This window comes from Prorops nasuta, unplaced genomic scaffold (genome assembly GCF_024137725.1).
Source record: "Prorops nasuta isolate Cenicafe-Biocafe unplaced genomic scaffold, Cenicafe_Pnas_1.2 PNAS00025, whole genome shotgun sequence".
Taxonomy (NCBI): Eukaryota; Metazoa; Arthropoda; class Insecta; order Hymenoptera; family Bethylidae; genus Prorops; species Prorops nasuta.
Window position 1 is genome coordinate 594,907 of NW_027116822.1, and position 20,043 is coordinate 614,949.

The 20,043-nt window shown below is 37.9% G+C and overlaps 3 protein-coding genes and 1 long non-coding RNA gene across 8 annotated transcripts in view; 1 reads left to right on the forward strand and 3 right to left on the reverse strand.

The window, feature by feature from the left end:
* The window catches only part of LOC136782280 (hairy/enhancer-of-split related with YRPW motif protein 1-like), a 30,121-nt gene extending 24,626 nt beyond the window's left edge, over nucleotides 1-5,495 (reverse strand). Inside the window, exon 1 of one of the 2 annotated variants that reach the window (XM_066741600.1) lies at nucleotides 4,101-5,495. In XM_066741600.1, the coding sequence (XP_066597697.1) occupies nucleotides 4,101-4,165 (65 nt within the window). In that variant the 5' untranslated portion in view covers nucleotides 4,166-5,495. The remainder of the gene's footprint in view (nucleotides 1-4,100) is intronic. The other variant, XM_066741602.1, reaches the window with a different exon arrangement.
* Nucleotides 1,607-14,762, forward strand: LOC136782284 (uncharacterized). 3 transcript variants are annotated; one of them, XR_010824104.1, is made up of 4 exons: nucleotides 6,459-6,833; nucleotides 6,906-7,251; nucleotides 13,467-13,568; nucleotides 14,624-14,762. It is a non-coding gene; the product is annotated as an uncharacterized lncRNA (long non-coding RNA). The 3 variants fall into 3 exon arrangements; XR_010824105.1 differs by having other exon boundaries at nucleotides 6,910-7,251; XR_010824106.1 differs by lacking the exons at nucleotides 6,459-6,833; nucleotides 6,906-7,251 and adding an exon at nucleotides 1,607-1,735.
* Nucleotides 10,890-17,507, reverse strand: LOC136782278 (calcium homeostasis endoplasmic reticulum protein). 2 transcript variants are annotated; one of them, XM_066741596.1, is made up of 8 exons: nucleotides 16,543-17,507; nucleotides 15,855-16,025; nucleotides 14,616-15,261; nucleotides 14,471-14,542; nucleotides 13,928-14,324; nucleotides 13,457-13,848; nucleotides 12,999-13,367; nucleotides 10,890-12,909 (listed from the first exon to the last, which is right to left on the reverse strand). In XM_066741596.1, the coding sequence occupies exons 1-8, from the start codon at nucleotides 16,559-16,561 to the stop codon at nucleotides 12,615-12,617; spliced, it is 2,361 nt and encodes a 786-aa protein (XP_066597693.1). In that variant the 5' UTR covers nucleotides 16,562-17,507; the 3' UTR covers nucleotides 10,890-12,614. The 2 variants fall into 2 exon arrangements, with proteins under 2 accessions (XP_066597693.1, XP_066597695.1); XM_066741598.1 differs by lacking the exon at nucleotides 16,543-17,507 and adding an exon at nucleotides 16,376-16,512.
* A 102-nt stretch (nucleotides 17,508-17,609) lies between these two features.
* Nucleotides 17,610-19,467, reverse strand: LOC136782281 (trypsin 3A1-like). The gene is made up of 4 exons (XM_066741604.1): nucleotides 19,375-19,467; nucleotides 18,387-18,721; nucleotides 18,063-18,323; nucleotides 17,610-17,996 (listed from the first exon to the last, which is right to left on the reverse strand). The coding sequence occupies exons 1-4, from the start codon at nucleotides 19,427-19,429 to the stop codon at nucleotides 17,826-17,828; spliced, it is 822 nt and encodes a 273-aa protein (XP_066597701.1). The 5' UTR covers nucleotides 19,430-19,467; the 3' UTR covers nucleotides 17,610-17,825.
* Nucleotides 19,468-20,043: the final 576 nt, after the last annotated feature.

Genomic DNA, 20,043 nt, shown 5'->3' on the forward strand with positions numbered 1-20,043 from the left:
AATTCCTTACATCAGCCTACTGTTACACGACGTCTAATTTACACAATCGTTTTACCTATTTATCTATTCCATTGTAAAAATGACTGCACAAACATCGCTCGAAATTTAACTGGTAACCAATTATTCTTTTGTTCGCCAATTTACGAATTGTTCGAAATCAGTAGGGCAAATCATTATTTTTCCATTGGGAGTTTTTATAATTTGGAAAAAAACAAGTAAGCTCGCCAGAATCTTGTCCAAATATTTACTCGTCTGAATTCCAGTGCAGGATACGCGCCAACTGATAATATAAAACAAAAAACTTGCTTGTAATGCTGAATGAAATTAAGGAAACGAAATCAATGGTTTTTTTTACATAACTGCAGGAATATTTAACACGTATACAAATTAATGCAATCGTTGCTTTTAAGAGGTTATTCAATGAACGATCGAGCTTAAAGTTTCGGAGTAAGAAATATATAATTAATGAGAGTTTTTCAAAAATTTCCTTTAAAAGTGGCTAAAGTAATTAATAAGTGTGACATATGCAAAATAGGTATATAATTTTAAAGCTGATATTTGCTGCAGGATTATCCAGTTGTTGACTGGAAAAGGAGAAACTTGGATGGAAAGTAAGTGTTCCAAGAAAGATGGATGTATAGAGATACAAATTTGGGCTTATCAAAACCGTCTTTATTCACTCTAAATGGAAAGTTCCTAGCGACCACGACCAAATTACTGCCGAGTATCATAAGATTTCTCCTCCTCGATAATTTTACGATGCCATTTTTAAGATTTTAATTCCACCCATTAGGTATATATTGTTCTAGCGTGACAGATACGACAATTAGCATACGGATTTTGCTTGGATCCTTCTCGAACGTGTTTATCAAATTAAATATAAATAAGCTACACTCTGCATTTAACGCAACTTCTTGATGAGACATAGGAAACGTAAAAAATTGCTTATACGTATTTAAAAAACTGGAGAAATAAAAGATTTTTAGTGAACAACACACATTTACTATATTCTAATGAAATATAGATGCAACAATTAGCATATAGATTTGACCAGGACCATTCTCCATAGTTTATCGAATTGAACATAAATTCACGTTACAATGAAAAAATATATTTAAAGGAGATATCTTAAAAATATGTATACGTGTGAACTGCAGATGTGTGAGAGAAAGAAGAAAAACTCAACTACAAGTTGGAGCACTCGTATTCTTCACTGCCTAGAGTTTCGGTCTAAAGTCACGTTTTCGCACGTTTGCTCGGCTTGTTCAGGCACGCACTGTCCGTTTGACTGTGCGTGAGAACCCTCAAACACGAATTATCGACAACAACGTTATATTCCTTTCCGGAGACTTCCATAACAAAGGGTTGCTCGACAGGAAATACCAGATTACACCTTATCTCCTCGTGATCTTCTGGAGTACTTACGAATCACTCGGAAAATCTTATCTGTAAATTGTATCCACGTCAAATATTTTCGTGAAAATCTCACGAATTCATCGTATTCTCAGATAAGCTCAATTATTATTTTTTTTTCAAATAAATTGCTATAAATTCAGTTTTCCAATGTCATTATAATCATAGTAATTTTGTTCAGTGTGTTAATTACTTTATTTCGAGTTTGTAATTAATAGTGAGTGATGTAAACGTTAGATTGTGCAAAAACAGTGGATGATTGGCCACTTGGGAATAATCGTCATTGGGTGGATAAGATTTCAACTGTTAAGCAACGATTACGGTAAAAGAAAAATAGGGGAAGCCTTGGAAATCGTATTAAGGTCCACCAACGAGGTAAAGCTCGATGGGAATGTGTTTGCTAGTGGAGAATGGCACCTCTGCTTATCACCAAAGGCACTAACCCAATTACGTCACATATCGATTTGTGATTAATTATGCAAAGTCCAGCATTGACCATTAGGCTATAATTACTAAGCTCAAATCGTTACGAAACGACTATTCTGAATTTTCCAATAACTGTACAATTTAATTAAGAAAAAGATCCATCGAACGTTCCTCGTTGGAATATTTGAATACTTCGCACTAAAAATAGATAAATATAATAGTCGTTAGAATTTTGGGGTCAGAGGTCGAGCAAGGTCTTTACAGAAAACATTCCATTTAAATTCAGATATTTCACAGGAGCTTGCAGAGATTTCTGCTGGAGCCAGAAAGCCAAACATAAATTTTCAGGCAGTGCTGAACCTGCAAATCTCGTATCGATGGTAGGTCGTAGAATGTGAAATGTTATTTGACTGAAAAACTTGGTAAAGTAAGAAAATTTCCTTAATGCTGAATTAGCCAGAAAATTGGAAAATTTATTTAGAGCATATTTAGCAGGATGACTAAAGTTTGAAAATTTGAAAAACTAAGTAGGTATATGTAATAGTGAAATTATTTTCCTTGACTGTAGTGTACTATAGTCGGTGCGCAAATAAATCCGAGCAGATCGATCCGTAGTGTCAATGGCCGACCAATCCAGCCATACGAAATCTTCCTTCACAGACATGGAATAAATCGTCTGATATTTACTTTATCCTGGCTCTTCTCCTTTAGACCTCCCATATCGCACTCTATTAATTTTATTCCATATAAGTTTTCCATAAAATATCAAGCAGCAAGCTGACACCTCGTGTAATTTAAAAAAAACTCTCCTCTCTCGTAAACATCGCTAAATAAAACTCATCCTGTCTCTCCTCCAAACCACAAAACACTCTTTTGTATTCCACACTCGTTGGAGCTTGGTGTCGATGGATTGAATATTCATGCCGGGTACGTATATTTCTATGTAAAACTGGATATCGTAAAGTTTTTTTGTTATCTTTTTTTTACTCTAATCTGACACAATGTAACGTCGGGCTCGTATGCGATTGCTGCAGGATAATTTGTTATTAAATTACTTCCAATGTCACTGTTATTAAAAAATTTAATACACTGCTACCCTGTTCGATTAACAAGAATTCTTATTCCTAAGTGGTAAAAGCCATTAGTGCACGGGCAAAATATAAAATAAATTTAAAGCAGAGAGCGGTAGGGAATTAAGCCAGTGATTTATGTGTGTTTGGTGTGGTAGCTTGTCATTCGAGGATCATTAAATCCGAATTGGACGGTCCAAAGGTCAATTACGCGTTGAGAAAAAGCGTAAAATGCACTTAAAGCTTCGTATTGGCCACTGTAAGACCGAACCTTTATCTTATCTGTTGACCTTGAAAATTTGGCAATGTAATTACAAGAGGAGAGATAATAACAAAGCTCGACGAAAGAAGAGCAAATAGAGTTGGTAGAGTCTTGGGAAGGAAGAGTTTCGAAAGTTGGGGAGGAAGAAGGTAGGAAAAATTGGTAAGATCGAAGCACCTGTGTACTCACGATAACACAATTTTTGTAGCTTTCCGTGTATCAAGCACGTTCCAAAGCATCTACAATACACCCACTCGAAAATTATTCTCACGAAAATCACCATTCTCTTTCCTACGAGACTCAAAAATCCAGCAAAAGACCTAAGAATTTCAACCCCCTCCCTAAAGTCCCCACTTGATTCTTATTTTTAACCATCGAGGGTTACAAATGACGTCACTATGAGGACAAATTTCCTTTGGCCCACGAGTATTGGTCAATGGCACCTCAAGCAAGATACCGAAACTCTTAATAATATTCCTCAAAGATTTTCCAGTGCCAACTCAGCAAAATTGCAATTTTCATAATAAATTTGTCATTCGTTTCGTAATTGGGGTAAGAGCTTTAGAAATTTATTAAACACTCGTTAGAGATCCTGCATTACGAAACGGTGTTTGGTTTTGAGCGATCCATTGGGATTACTAGGTTTTTCTCGAGCGACGATTAAAGAAATTCCGTTGTGTGGCTGCGTCAGGAGACTTACACGCAATATATATATATATATATATATACACATATACGAGGATTAAAATCAACATTCCTCGCAGAAGTTCTGTCCGTTACAGGTGTACGTGTCGATTGGATCGTTGAGATTAGCGAGAAGCGGTGAATCACGTTTGCGAGAGAGGGATAAAGAATTCAGTGGTTAATTAAATACGGTATACTATATATATATATATATATATATACATAGAACTGAACAATCCTCTTACCTTTCGTACTTCACCTGCATAGAATGCGCGCTGCTGTCCTCCCAATAATTTTGAGTCTCCATCATCTTGACGCATATAGAAGAACGCGCAGAGCGGTCTTCCGGTGCACACAATGAATCACTTCCGACTCGCGACACTCGCACTCTTTACTCCCCCCTCCCCCCTCCAAAACACACTCTCTTTAGCGACGAGGAACGCAGAACTGGCCCGTGCGAAGTGCTTCGCGACCAACTCGCACAATGCACGCTTAAAATTTCACTCTTGCGAAGAAGAAGCACAGTGGAAAAAGTCCTGTCGAGTAAGACCGCGAGGCGAACGCTCCCCGATCGATTCGAGAGTGTTGGCTCGCCTTGGTGAATTCACTGACACATCGAGAGCGCTGCGAAAAAGCGAATAGTCAAGATTCCGTTTAGATCTTTAGCCTCGAGGTTAGAACCACACGATACCTTGGCTTGGTCGCTTTGAAACGGACCGGATATACCGGCTAAGATTCGTACCAGTGTATCTCTCTCTCTCTCTCTCGTAGTGGATAAGGAACGCACAGGACGGGTCACTTCCACAGGAGAACATCCACAGTAGAAACGGACGGTTCTTGGCTAAGACACGAGCCGAAGTTTGTTAACACTGGATTATTTTTTTCCAGAACTCGAAGACTCGGCGAAGAACTGGAAGATTCCTTTGTTAACGAGGCAACAATCCGTGTAAGAATTACCGAAGAGGAAGTCGAGGGACGTTGACTCGAGGAGCAGTAAAACTTTTTTACTGGAATGGCAAGGTCGTTGAGATAGAATTGCTCGAAGAACTCGCACGATTTTTGATAAACTCACTTTTGCCACGATTGAAAAAGGGAAAATTGCTGATGCTGCGTCGTCACTCGATCGACCCTTAGGCATCAGGTTCACATGATGAACAGCTAGGTTGGAGCAGTTTGGAGGAAGCACTAGAGGGGGTTAAAGGGGGAGGGAATGGGAAAGAATTATACGGAGGTATGGAAGGTAAGGAGAGGGGAGTTGATAAAAAAAGTTGATTGCAATTTAGTAAATTGATGAGAGACGTGGAAGGTTCGGGTTGTGAGAGTGTGTATAGGTGAAAATTGGGAAAAGTTGTTTGGTTTACGGGCGAACGTATATACGGGCGCGTGTCGTCTTGGCAGGTTACCGTGCGTGTATAATACGCGGCCCTGTTCGATGTTAGCGATGGGCCGCGGTGTGGCATGCGGTCCAATAGTGGTGGAAGCGAACCAGACCGCCTCAGGTACGGCAACGTCGCTCCTGGTGCCCCACGTAATACCCAACTTCGCTCTGCTGCTGCCTTTCTAATATCACTCCTAAAGTTAGATAACGAACAGCCTGTAATACCGCAACTCTTGCATCATTTCAACGCTATTTCGTTTTAAATAGAAATACTTCGTTAATGATCCTAATTTTGTTCAACCCTTTCGGTCCCAAATCCTCACGCTATTTATAAGACCAACCGCGAGAAAGATGCTTTTAAATCCCGAATAATCTATTTTCACTCGCAGCGATACTCCATTCGCAAAGATTAATTCTTGGAACGATAAGGTAGAGCGAGAAAATCATGAGGAGTTGAATAACGAAAAGTGTTTTTCCTGGGGTGAAAAAGAAGAGAGTGAGATAAGGATAAGATAGATAAGGAAGAAGTCTCTGGCAGCGTCACGCGCCGATAAAGTTACGCTATTTCAGTGTTTTGAGATAAAGAGGAGCGTGATAAAACGTTCGAACGAAACTTTTAAGTAATGTCGCCTTGGTACTTTAGGGAGAACAAAGAAAAACTTGGTTCCTTCACACCTGTTTACGACTCGATCAAGTATCTCACGCGTTGTCTTTCACTTTTCCTTTCGAAACCTTCTTACGAGGAATCTGTTGCCTCTTAAAACGTTTACACTTGACACGTATCAATCTCCGTTCGTTTCACAGTTATCGTTGTCCGGTGAGATAAATCAGGCAATTTACACATAACCTCGTACAACTCGAGTTAAAATTATCTTGAATCGAGAGTTTCAGCGAATACGACGGTTTTGTAATTTTTAATAATTTTTTTGGTCATTTTTATCGAGTGTGGAGGGGGTGGGAATTAATGGAAGTAGTTTTGGTCAAGGTTTGAGGAAGATTGGAGGAAGATTATTGGAAGAAAATAATTTGCAGGTAAAATTCTAACGGCAGGGGCTAAGAGGATCCTCGAGACGTCACTGACCAACGAATCGTGCGTGTATGAGTCCATGTGGGTAAATGGTAGGGAGCAGCAGTGGTAGTTACCACGCTACGTGACACGTGCGCGTGACGTCACGGGACCGGTCACGCGAGTACCGTGTGCTTCGGTCACGTGTCCCGTCACGCGCCTTCTCGACCTCCCTCTCCATCGAAACCACCTCCTTTCCACTACCATCTAACCTCCCTACCACTCCAACCATCCTTTTCTCCGTACGAACTTCGTAGCTCGCGCTGGTGTAAATGAATTGCGTAAAAAAATCACCTACTCGCGCTCGGACCGATCGTTACTTTTCAATGAAAGTCCCAGGGACTGGGGAAAACAATTGTAGCTACGAGCAATTGACGTACGATGCTATCGTATGGTGTACTCTATACTTATATATATTAAAAAAAATATTTCCAAGGAGAAGCTACTTTTTCTTGGTAATAGCACATTTTTTATTTCTCAGAGTAGTCTGCAAAGTTTGCACCAGCGTTCTACGAGGATATTGTTTATTTAAAGGTTATAAATATATCGTAGAATATATTTCTCGTGTATTGAAAATTATCGATGGTTACGTATGTACTTTGATAGCCAGCAGGGATTAAGCGGCTCGCCGAGCAACAATGGAATGCTTTCAAAGTGGAATTTAAATTTCAGTAGAAAAAGTAGAGCAAAGCGTTCGGATGGAACGCGATATTCGTCCTTCGACGCACTTTCAATTTTTCCTGGCCTATTCAGACACGCAAGTGGGATGTCCAAACGTGTATTTTATCTACTGCACGCGTACGTGCGTGCGCGTGCGCTTTTAGCAAACGCTGCCGTGCAGCTGCGGAATGCAATCGTCCGATCTCGCTCGCGCTCCTCCAGTTCGATTGAATGGGAGTGGAGAAAGCTGCACTCGCCGGATTTCATTGGCAGAGTTTTCTTTTTAAGACAGGTAAGCGTAATCGGTTACCGTAATTACCAGCCACTGCCAGCAGTGGAAATACTCTCATGTGACAAGGAAAAACGCAACAGTCTGTAATTTATCGATAAGTAATGACGCACGGCTTATATCTTTCGTATGAAAATATAGAAATTTTGTTTAATTGAATAAACAGAGCGTTAAAAGCCCCTCGTTTATCGTTCGATAAAAATTGTGCAATTACCGCAATTAAAATGAGCATTTTGTAATTTGATACAATTTTTCTAATTACTCCTATGAATTAAGATGAATCCTAACTTGATACTTTGACAATTTAACCGTACATATTTTCGTGGTGGTGGTGATATATTTTTGGGCGAACTCGTTATAGCTCGTATACGCGTTATTTGTGGAGCGCTACGCTGTGACTCAACGTAGCCTCCATTCACACGCGTAAATACAAATATAGGACAACATTCTTACGCGAATTTGTGTATAGTAATTACTATATATATACTACGAGTTCGCACGATGTGAAATATTTTTAAACGTTGCGTTGAATTTAATAAGGACATTCGATTATAGGGAATTAAAAATAGATAAATTATTGGCTGATCATACACGATCGTTCTCTACTCGATTATTCGGATCGTTTCGTAAGAACGATGTAAATGTTCTTGAAACGTTTCGGAGCTCCTTCGAACGGCATCAGTTCAACGAGTAAAAGCCTCGATTAACGTAACCGACGTTAAATAGTATAAAGAAACGCGACTAGACAAAACATTTTATTAGGAACAAGTCGTATCGTATAATTGCTGTGCGAACAGGCTTTATCATTTCCCGAACGTGTTTGATACTGGTAATTTGCAGACAATTTATGAGACAGCGCGATAATAGCTTGATATAAATATTAAAGGATTACGTGCAGGAATATTTGTACCGCGGGGAATTAAGTACAGAGTGGAATTGCTAGGAAGCTTTTTGCTTTCTATTAAATCGATCTCAGCTTCGATCGCAATTAGATAAGTTATGGGAGTCGCGTGTGACTTATATAAATGCGATCGTGGAATCAGGAATATAGGCTTTCTGGCGTGCTTATTCGTTCAGGTAGATTCGAGCTTGACACGGGTATAAGTAACGCATGTAATGTGCTACCGATTCAAAAATAGACGTCTTATTCGTGTTCGCTACACGAGAAAATAAACGGTATTACGTAGTGCTAACATTATTTCGAACTTTCGTATTATTAAATTTCTCCAATCAATTTATTGGTGTGTACCTATATATAATATTACTTTATTAATCCGATCACTTTTAAATATTCTTGTCCTGTTGCGCAATGGATAACGCTATTGGTACTTGAAAAAATTAATTAACAACATTGTTTACACGTAAGATTTATTATATTCTGTTTTACAATTAAGCACAAGTTTACGATAAATTTGTAATTATTATAGTTCCATTTAGGATTTTGAAATTGCAGGAATCCTTAACCTTTGGAGTAGATCTCGTGCTAAAAATAACAGCTCGTTAGAATTTTTCGAAGAGAGCTTGGTAAATTCCTGGTCAGGTCGAGTGAATTATGCACCGTTCGAACGACGACCATGCCTAACGTGCCTACGTGACTTTTAAATCGAATAACTGCGTGGGCGTTCCATAGATGTTAGTACCCAAGTGTTACAGAATCACTCAGTTACACGACTAACTTACGCTCGAGCACCGCTTCCCTTGAAAGCACCTGCAATCACGTGAAAAACTATGTAGGTCACATAAATTGCACTCTTCTTAATAGTATATATATATATATATATATACAAGAACAAAAATCTTTTCACTTTCCTTTCAAGAATTCATCAGAGCTGCTTTGCTACCAGTGAAAAGTGTGTTATGAAAGGTTGGTTAACGCAAAAAGAGGACGAGGAACTGGTTGCATAATCAAAATAATTATAAATGCAGCAAATCACTTCCTATATCCGATTATCACCTGAAAATCACAGTTGGTTATCGTTGGCCTTGAAAAATTAGAACATTCGCATTGGACTGTATAATTATAGCGCTTACTCGTATGTAACTGCATTCCCGTCTTGCCCTGGTATTTCGAATCTTCGGAGAAATTCCAACGAGCGTACCTCGAGCGAACCTGAAAATCTCATTGGACCCTCTTAAGGGTTGCGAATATGAGACATTCTCACAAAATGGATTACTCTGATTATTTCTTTTCCTACAAAAAAATTCTTCAAAATTTGGTTACTGTTACAATTATTGCATTTCAAAAATACCAAATAATTTATTTCTACATTTATATATACACAACACGATAGCAACTTTCAGTCTCTATATCAAAAATTAAAAATATATCTCGAGGATAGTAAGGTTTGTGATTTTCCACATAAAAAAAGGTATATAAATTGAAACAACGTTTTGAACGGGAATTTTCTGTATTCGCTAGCTCATCGGCTAAACACCAGACACATTACGTTCACGTGTCATGAAGGGTAAGAGCGTGCTCGAGCGCGTGACTCTACACCGAGGCGTGCCCTTCTCTCGATATCACGTGGAATGTAACGCGGCGCATTATATACATCCTTCTTTCGCACGTTAGCCTCCTTTCGACTCGAGTTGTACGATTCGTCTATCGGTCGTCCTTTTTCCTTCATCGGCCGCTCTCTTAATTTCTCTTTCTCTCTCTCTCTCTGTACACACACACATATATATATATATATATATATATATATATATATATACACAGCCACGCGTGCACTACACTGGCTCCCACTCCCCGTCCGTATACATACACCAGTACGTTGCACGTTCCAGCACATTCGCACGTCCAAGCATTGCGTGCTATGGTCGTGACAAAAAAACTGGCTGGAAACCTCGATGATCGCGACATACCCACCACGTATATCCACGTACCGATCGACGTTTTTTGGCCTTAGCCAATAACGATTAAGGATACAATTACGAAAGCATTAAAACTATCGCCGAATGCTTAAAAGCAACCTTGAATTAAAACGCCAATTACACTAGTAATCTTACATCAAACTTTGGTGTATTATTCGACAGTTTGAAACCAGAGAGCTGTTTGGATGAGATAAACACGAATGGGTTTTATGCACTATATATCTCGTAGGAAACGTTAATTAGCGGAGGACTATTCTACGGTGTTTAAACGGTTAATTTTGAAATTAATATGGCAGACTATCAATGGCACCATTTATAGTAAGCACGCGTGGTTACAGGTTAGGAATTCGCTCTCGATAGGAGGACGCGGATGGAATCCGATGGCACCGCAATTCCTTCCTAAGCTTCCCACTAAAGGCGGGTTTCCGGTCCGAATACGCGTGCGGAGTACCAAATATCCGGTCTCTCAGGACTTTCGGAATGGGCGTCACGTTCCACTTCTATACCGAGCAATTAGATTTCATTTGTCTCGAACGAGAAAATATTCCCTAATCTCGTCAATGTCATTCAATTATCGCGAAAAACTCGATTCTTTTTATCGAAGGAAAAACCTTATCTTTTTATAAGCCTACTCCTCTTCGTCTTTTGTATTCATTTCAGCAAAGTGGATAGTCCGGTAGTTTTGCAGTCTTGCACGATATGGCGTAACTGTTCCTTTCGATCCTCTGTAAGTTATAATGCCTTTTTAAGGACTCGCGAAGGTAGTCTTTCCGACCATTAACGGAATAAACTGTGAATAGCTATAATATATTTCTTCTAGGAGCGTTACTAACGACGAAACGTCAAGAATAACGTTAAGTACACCTGTAAAACAAATTGGACTTGGTTGACTTATGGTCACCACCCGCAAAATTAGCGAAACATTGTTGTACTTGGAAGTATTTCTTCTTTTTTTGCTTTATTGCGTTTTATAATAATTTTGTAGAATCATTATACTTATCGTGCGATCGAAGCTTTATTTGTTGTTTTCGCTTTTAGAAATATCACGTGATTCCAGCTTTGACCATTTTTTCTCACGAATGTTGTCGAGAGGTCAATGGTGCACCGAGAGATAAAAAATTAACCGCGCAGCAGAAATGTGTAATCTCTCAATGTAGTTTCGAGTCATCACGTTTACGACGCACGCTGTATATCAGGACTGATTCAACTTCTCATTGTTATACTTTTGATTTGTTTTAATGAAAAATCACAATCCGCGGAATGCGACATTCACGAGAGTACACTGACTTTGTACAAATATAAAGATTACACTACTTACAAGAAATTATCAAACTCTTCGTAATAGTTTACAAATTATATAGCTTGAATGAAAGCAATGAAAATGAAGCGCAGAAATTAATGGAAAAATCTTAGTAGCTCTAAGATTGAAACATCAATATACAAAACATTCGCTTTAGATTACAAGTACAAAAACCAGGATGTAAACATAGACGGAGCAACAAATCAATTCTAATTTGCAACATTATCTCACCTAGATACATCGTCTTATGTTATTGACACTGTATTTTTAGCCAACACGAACTTTGTCCCGTTACTTATGAGTTATACTCGAAATCACTATCGATGCTGGATACAAAAAACCATTGGAGGCCATAACGACCTTGTAAAATAGCTGCAGCTTCGCATGCATATCAACTCTGTTTACTTCATTGGAAAGATTACTCCATTATCGTTACGAAACCGGTTCGACGGTAGATTTATTCGGTTTGGATATCGCTTTTCGCTGGAAGGGTTCAAGAAGGCAACTCACGATTAGCTAGCTCAACGAACCATCCTCAGCCAGTTCTTAGCTGTCAATAATAATGCGCGTATTCACTCGGTTGCACGTGACATTAGATAAGTCGGCGCGCTTAACAAATATGTAAAATTAATACCTTGTCACATTTGCATTTATTAGTTTAACATTATTGAATCAAAAGTTCGTCGCTATTAGTACATTTAAGTGTTGCAAAGAGTAAAGCACAGGTCTTTATAAATAAAAATTCAAAACAGTCATTTTGACCAAAATTTAGCCGGTATCTCAATTTCGAGTAATGTCGCTTTATAGTTATCTTAAACATAATTTAAAGAAAGTTAATTACATCTTATGATTGTTTTGATTTTGTAGCAAATGTACAGTTTTATTTCTGTTTTATAATTACGTATCCAATATAATTCTTATTCATATTAACTTACTAAATACAATTATCTTATATTTTTATAACACGTTGGCTGTATTTCCCAGTTTTGGGAAAATCATTTTTACGATATTTATATAATTATATAATTTAGCATTTAATTGGATCGAGCTTACGTGTTAAATGAGGTGTCAATTAATGCAAAAAACACGTAGAATACTCGGAAAAAATAATCGTACAAATTGATCACGAAAAGTAACGTTCATGCAGTCGTGCATTAACAATCCATTACAAGAATGAAGAACTTTCACACTTCTAATCTCGCTCTCCTCTTTCTTCCGCTCGTTCTTCAGCCCTGGCTTTCATCCTTGTGATAAACGCTTGACCTTTGCTTTTTCTGAAATTCTCATAAGGATCGTTAAGATTTATACCTACACCCTTATACTGATCGTTTTTGTCTCTTATTTCGCCACCCGATATTGGAGCTTCTATGCCCTGCTCATTCGCTCCGAGACCTGCTCCTCCCCAGCCCATTTTTTTAAGCAGCTGGTGGCCCTTATTACTTTCGTCAATACCTATTTCCTGTGGGGCTTTGCTGTATGTAGAGCCTCTGTAAATCAAATTAAAAGAAAATAATAAAATCCAAAGGACTGGTTAACCATAGTATTAGAAATTTGTATAATAATTATTAGAACTGACAGAAAGCTTGGTGGCGTTGGACTTCTATCTTGTCTCTCCAATCTTCTTTCAGGACTGCGTTCTTTGTTACTATTTCTTCTCCTTCGACTTCTGTTATTGTGATTACTAATATTACGAGTATTCCTTCGGTGATTTACGGTAGGCGACCTTGACCTGCTTCTTCCGCGAGACCTTGACCTTGATCTGCTTCGAGATTTGCTCCTATACCGTTTTTTTGGTGGACTGGGACTTTTAGATCTTGGCCTCAAAATTGGTGACGGTGATTTAGACTTTGGCCTAACTCCAGAAATGATATCTTCCTCTTTTCGTTTACGAGCTGCATTTTTAGCCTTATAATATTCATATAGGCCTAACTTTTCCCAACCATCGCTACGCGAAAAATTGATATAATTTTAAATAATCTTTTTTTTTTAAGAGAGCGATTATTCTCTTAAAATTATGTTAATTTTTTGTCTTACCTATCCCTAGGAGAATCATGATTTGGTGGGGCGTAGAAGGCTTCGACAGCTGCGACCAGTCGATCACTAGGAGGTGCTGGTGGTGGTAATCTAATTGCTTCAGGATCTAAAGGTTTGTACTCTCCATCTTCCAATTTTATTAAAGGTACCATAAGTCCAGCAGGCAGTTCAAAATAAGGCATGCTAGGCATCAAATCTTCTACGGAAGGCTCGTGAATGACAGGTGGTGGTCCAAATCCAGGAGGTGGTTTTGAGAAGTCTGGTAATGGAACATTTGAGAAAGGCGGAGGTTCCCCTCCAGACGGTACGCCCCATCCTGGTGGTGGTTGACTAAAGTTTACATCTGCTGCTATGGCACCTGGGGGTACTGTATGACTAGGGGGCATAGTATTCTAAAAACACATTTAAGGAACATCAAGTTAAAGCAAAGTTAATTGTGTGCTATAATTTTTTTTCTCAAGCTAATCTTACTAATTGTGGAGGTGGTGGCGGCGGCGCTTTTAACTGTTGGTCAATCGCAATCTTTTGCTGCTCAATAGTTTGTATTTGCCTTAAAGCATGCGAGACGAAAGCTTGGTGTTGAGCTTGATAATTGTCAAATGTTTGTTTGGTAGACGTTGTTATAGGAGTGATAGCGCTGGCATATTGTCCCACCAAATTAGCCTGATACTCAGACCAAGATTGGCTGGGATGCTTCAGTTTATCTACAATCCCTTCATCAAAATAATTATTTTTTGATTCCCATAAACTTAACAATTTATTTAATTTGTTCAACTGTTCTTCTGACGCCGCCAATGAGGTATTGCAGAACATTGGAACTACCACACTTTCCATCGCTTTTCGTAACTCCACAGATTTTTTTCTAGCGCTGAGAAGTTTAAAGCTTCTATTAAAGTTTTCAAATAAAATACTTACATGCACAATTAATGATAATCTCCGCTTGTTTTTAATAAATAAAATATTATTTTTAACAAGAAACCGAAGCTATTATTAAAATTTAAGAGGGTTACTCACCAGTGATGTAGAACATCGTTTACTAAATATATAATATGTAGTTTTTGGCTAAACGTCGCTCCTTGTATCACTCTAAAAATCAAATGATGAAAATTATTCAATTCTATTTATGTATTACATGTTACATTCAAACAGATAAAATTACTTTTTCAGTAGATGATCAGCAACCACTTGGTTACTTGGGGCAGTGATTGAATTTTGCAATATCCAAGCCTTTCCTGCACTTATGCTGTCTTTGGTACAGCTGTCGATAATAGGTTGCAGAACCGCATCAAAAGCAACGAGATCAGTATTGGTAGATTGAGCACTATTCTGCAAGGATGTTTCTTGAGCCTGCCTGACTGCATCCTCGACCCGTCCCTGTTGTTGTGCCATCAATGCAGCATGTTGAGCAGCCAAGTTCTGTTCAGACTGTCTGACTTGTTCTTGCAATGTCGTTTGCTGAGACTGAAGATTGGACAATTCATTCTGAAGCCATGCTGGTGGACCTGCTATGTTCACTCCTGGTGTTACTCCAGTGATGGGTGGATTGACACCCATAGAATTTGACCCAGGTCCAATAGGACCTGCATTTCCAGGACCACCCATTGACCCAGGTAAGCCTGAATTTCCCACTGGTCCGATTCCCACAACTGGATTTAATCCATTATTTTGTGTATTTAGACCAGGCCCAGCAGCAAGACTGACGTTATTCAGTGGCTGTGCGATGGTAACGGCTGTTTGCTGCTGCTGCGAAACGTTTAAACGTGGGTCTGCATTTTGCATTGGATTTATTCCTTTTTGCTTTAAAACTGTAAACGAATGACGGTGAATTATTGTAAGATGTTTGAGTCTCTCAGTGGTTATTTGATAAAGAATACAAATATTCCAATTTCCATTGACTCTTATCTTCTACTTTATCAATGCGTGTTAAAATTCTTGGCATTTATAAGGCAAGTATTTCTATATTGAAAAATTTGGTAAGTGCTTTAACAACACTAGATTCTTTTCCCGTTTTATGTACTTTGATTGTATTAGGGTTTTAAAGCATTTATTATTGTGGTTAAAATGTACCAACTGTACTGAGTGAAACGATACTTTGATAATGTACTTCGTATAAAATAAGTTCCAGCAAGAATCTTAAAACTACATCTTCTCAAAATCACCATTGCCGAAGAATGCAAGATAGTTTTAGCAAGAGCTTTCTGCTTAAAGAATAGAATCCCAAAATCTTGTAATCAAGTTTTTCTATTTCATGAGCATTATTTTTTTTTGTATATTTGTAATTGAATTCAGACCCTGTCACCCATATCTCATTTCTCAAATCATTCCTTGAGCGATGTACAAAGCATGGCCTTTATGCTTGTCAATTGTTGTAGCTGTTAAGGGGCTTTATCCCACTTACTGGCTTGCTCTGTAGTCACTTTGTATTGATAGTAGTTGAAGTGTTCTCCACCAAATAGGAAGCCAAACTTTGGGTTGTCCTTCTGCTTATTTTTTGTCATCTGCTCGAACTCTGGACCATTGCGAGCCACAAACTGTGCCAGCTTGTCAATGATGTTCCGTAACTCAGTATCTATATGTTATATGAAAATATATAGCATTAAATTAATGCAACAACAATTTAATTAACAATTATTGTGTATAAAGGTTATATGAGCTTTCAATTGCGACGGTACAGTAATAATAACTTCAATACATACAGAATAATAGTTTTCCAGTATTAAACCAAAAATTTATTTGTTTTAAACAATATTTTAATTAAAATAATTTCAACCAAGCCTCAGAATACAATCGTGGTAGTAATGTAAAATATGTAACAAAATTTTTTCAACACACTTCTAAGTAGATATATTTAAGTGTTTAATGCTCTGTACGGGCTAACATAACCTAACAAATGTCTTTTATAGTCATAGATTTTGTTACCCCTTTGTACAGGATTGAAATCTTGAACCTTGAATAAAGAAACATCCAAAATGATTGGTTATAAATATTATGATTAATATTGAAGACGCGGATAAGTATGATTTATACGGAGAATGTGAAAAATCCCGATTGTCTGCAAAATAAAAATTCTAATTGTTGCAAGTTACCTGCTGGAGCCTGATCCATTTTTGTATTCAGTGAACGCAGAATTGAAACACGGAGTTTTCTCACACATGCAGTCTTACCATGTCCGTGTAAAGTGACAAAGAAAGAGCGTCGTTGCGCGCGCAGTACATTTGCTCTTTCTTACTCTGACAGTATCGGCGAGATACGATTCCGGCTTTTCTTTCATTTCTTTAACCAAGTTTCACCGTGTAAACAATTCCACCTTACTATCAACAATTGGGAAACCACAAAGAACATTTGAGGAAATTGTTATTCGTCTTATCTCATTACGGACTTCATTTTACTGAGTTAAAGGGGTATAATACACGACTGAAAAAAGTCCATTTTACACTGCAGCGCACCATTGGCATTTTTAGGAAGTTGGGCGTTGGACCAATGTTGACCAGTGCTGACTCCTAACCTAAGTTCCTAACCTCCACACCACCTAGCGGCTAGCCGCTTCGGCCGCTTCTAGCAACGTGCGTTTTTGTGCTGGCAGACTGGCAGTACTGCCAGTGCCAGGACTGCCAGGCTAGTACAAAAACGAACACAGTTCAAGAAGTTGGGAGCAGAACATGCCACCCACACTCCTTGTTTTTTACCGTTGTTTCATATGTATTTCATTCTTCTTTGAAGCCCACAGCTTTATTTTCGTTAAATGCATAATTTTTCTAATGAGAAGAGTAATCGTGTTAGCTTTGAATTCCTATTCACTTTGTATCAAAAGTTTTACATTAAATCTTGCATCAACTATTAATTTATACTGAAAAGTGTAAACAAGAAGAATTTTCGAAGTGCCTACATGAGTTCTCCTGAAAGAAGCGAAAAGGGAGAAATAAGTGCAAGATGAATGTGTGTTGAAAACTGGGAAACACTTCTATCAGATACATTTCTGTTGTTTTAGTAGATACCAGATATATACCGACAATATCTCGGTATGCTTAACAGATAGTATCTAATGAGTGAAATTTGTACTGCAACCTGATATAAATAGCATCAAATTCCCACTGCTTTCCCACTAACAATGCGTCAATTTTAAAATGGTTATTTTCGAATAATTTATTTTATAACGATGTTAGGAAATTTATTTAGGTATTACTTATAAATTATTACTTTGCAATTTGAAAAAAGATTGTTTCTTTAAATCGTATCCCTTATAGCACGAAATGTCCTCAGTAGATACACAAAATATGCTCAGTGTATCTGAATCTACTTAGGAGATTTCGTGCTCTCTGAACTAGTGTATTTTCTAGGCAAGTAAGTCCTCCTGGATATACTATTTCACTTAATCACACTCTTCTTGTGCAACTATATCTTCTTTAAGGCGCTCTTCGATGAAATTTTTGAGATAATAGGTAGAAAGGAAGATAGCTGGTGCACCGGTACCACATTTAACCTTACCGACTGCAATACCTCTCAAGCGGCTTTCATAAATTAGAGGACTGCCATCGCCGCCCTAAAACATAAATATTTTCGTGACGCCAATCTGAGATAAAAAATAAAATTTGTACGCAATACTCACAGCGCATTGTTGTTTTCCTCTACCAGTTGAAGGTAAATACGTGCAGATGTGATGAATATCAGGTTCAAAGTTTGGTACATCATCGCAGTAATCTTTAGCATCCATAACGACGCTGAGTTTTTGTAAAACTGTGGAATCTTCGTTTGTTCCATAACTTCCCCAACCGGAAACTGTTCCTTCTCCACTGATTTTCTCAGTGGGTGGTTGATCTTCCAAACTCACAACTCGCTGTGCCAAACCGAGCTTAATTGGAGTTTTCAACTAAGACAAAAAAATAACAATTGTTAATTGTAAAATAGAATGAAATAAATAATTAAAACTTACCTTTATAAGGCCAATATTATATTTATAATCCGCACCTTCTGGCTTGGATCCGATTTGGCCAGCGTCCTTATAAGGAAAAGCTTGTTCCATCTCGTAAACGTTGCCACCGTTGGCATAATCGTTTGATCCTGTACGAACAGTGATGGTATAACCATCCAGATTGTCTACGCAGGCAGCTGTACTAATTATATATCGACTAGTTAGAATGGCAGCATTACAGTGAAAAGCGCCATTCTTCAGTATAGCTGCATTGTGAGGAAATTCATTGAGCTTGGCCGGATAACCATCCTTCAACTTCTCGAATTTTATTTCCCCTTGGCTACTTTCTTTCTTAGCTAAGAATGATGGAATATTTTATACTGTACAAACTTTTATTGATTAAGATTTTATGTATTACATATGAAATAGACCTTCCACGCATAGGAATACCTTTGAAGGAGACAAGGAAGTACGTGTCATTGCGGAAAGGTCATTCATTGCGTTAATGAAAACTTTGAAGTTCATTCGTCCCTTGTGTGTCCTAAAGAAGATACAAAGCTCAAAAGATGGACAACTTTCCACACAAGGGTGTCATTGGAAAAGGTATATCCATTAAGATCTAATTATTGGTCACGTGACCTTGAGAAGTTATGGATTAACGCACGACCATTTAAGACGGTCTTCGATTGTACACTGGATGTTATTTCATTATTCTTCTTAAAGGTCTTCTTGTACTCGTATAACTTTTCAAGGACGCGTCACGATTAAATGATTTTTGCAGTTATAGTATCATAATGGATAACCTTTGTGATGGACTGTCCTTGCCCCCTTCTGAAGACGTTCCTGAATGAGGAAGGATCACCAGATTTTGTGCTTTACATCTTCTTGAGTTGAACGAACTTCACAGTTTCAATGATCTTAAATTTCAAGGTCAGCAGTGGAGTCGCACTTGTCATCCTCCAGCAGTGCTACCCTGCGCGGAAGGTTCATCATAAATTTTCTTTCATACCAATCACACCCACTGCCAGAACGAAAAATAATATTGCAACATTTTTACACGTCATTGTTCCTTCTAATAATTTTCCCAGATACAAGTAGGGAGCTCGGGTATTATAGGTCTTTATATATATGACCGTTATCCACTTATCATTTTGAAATGCTCACGATTCACTGATTGCCACAGGAATTCAATTTTCTATTTCTCATTTTAATAGATATATGTTTATTAAATAGCACTTTAAATTTATACTGCAATCTTAATAGTAAAATTTTTAGAGAACGTGACACTAATACAGTTTTAGGGATAACAATAAAATAAAGCCATATAACGAATAATCATTACCTCGTTGATTGTAATGTCGATAAATCTGGCAAATACTCTTTATGTTATACATTATTTTTATTTGTGTCGTAAAAGTATCGTGAAGAAAATCGACGTATTGGGATTTCTTTTTTATAGAAGCTTTACAGTTGTAAGTCTTTTTACAAGCGTTGATAATCAAAACCGAAGCAACGTTTGAAAGGTATTTTATAGAACGAATGCAAATATTTAAGTAGTCTAAACAAAAATTATTCCGACCTGAGAAATCCTGGTTTCTCTCAGCGACTCATTATTATTCTCAATAAAACGTCATTTTAGACGAACATTAATGTTTTAAAAATCAGTGGGCATGGAAAT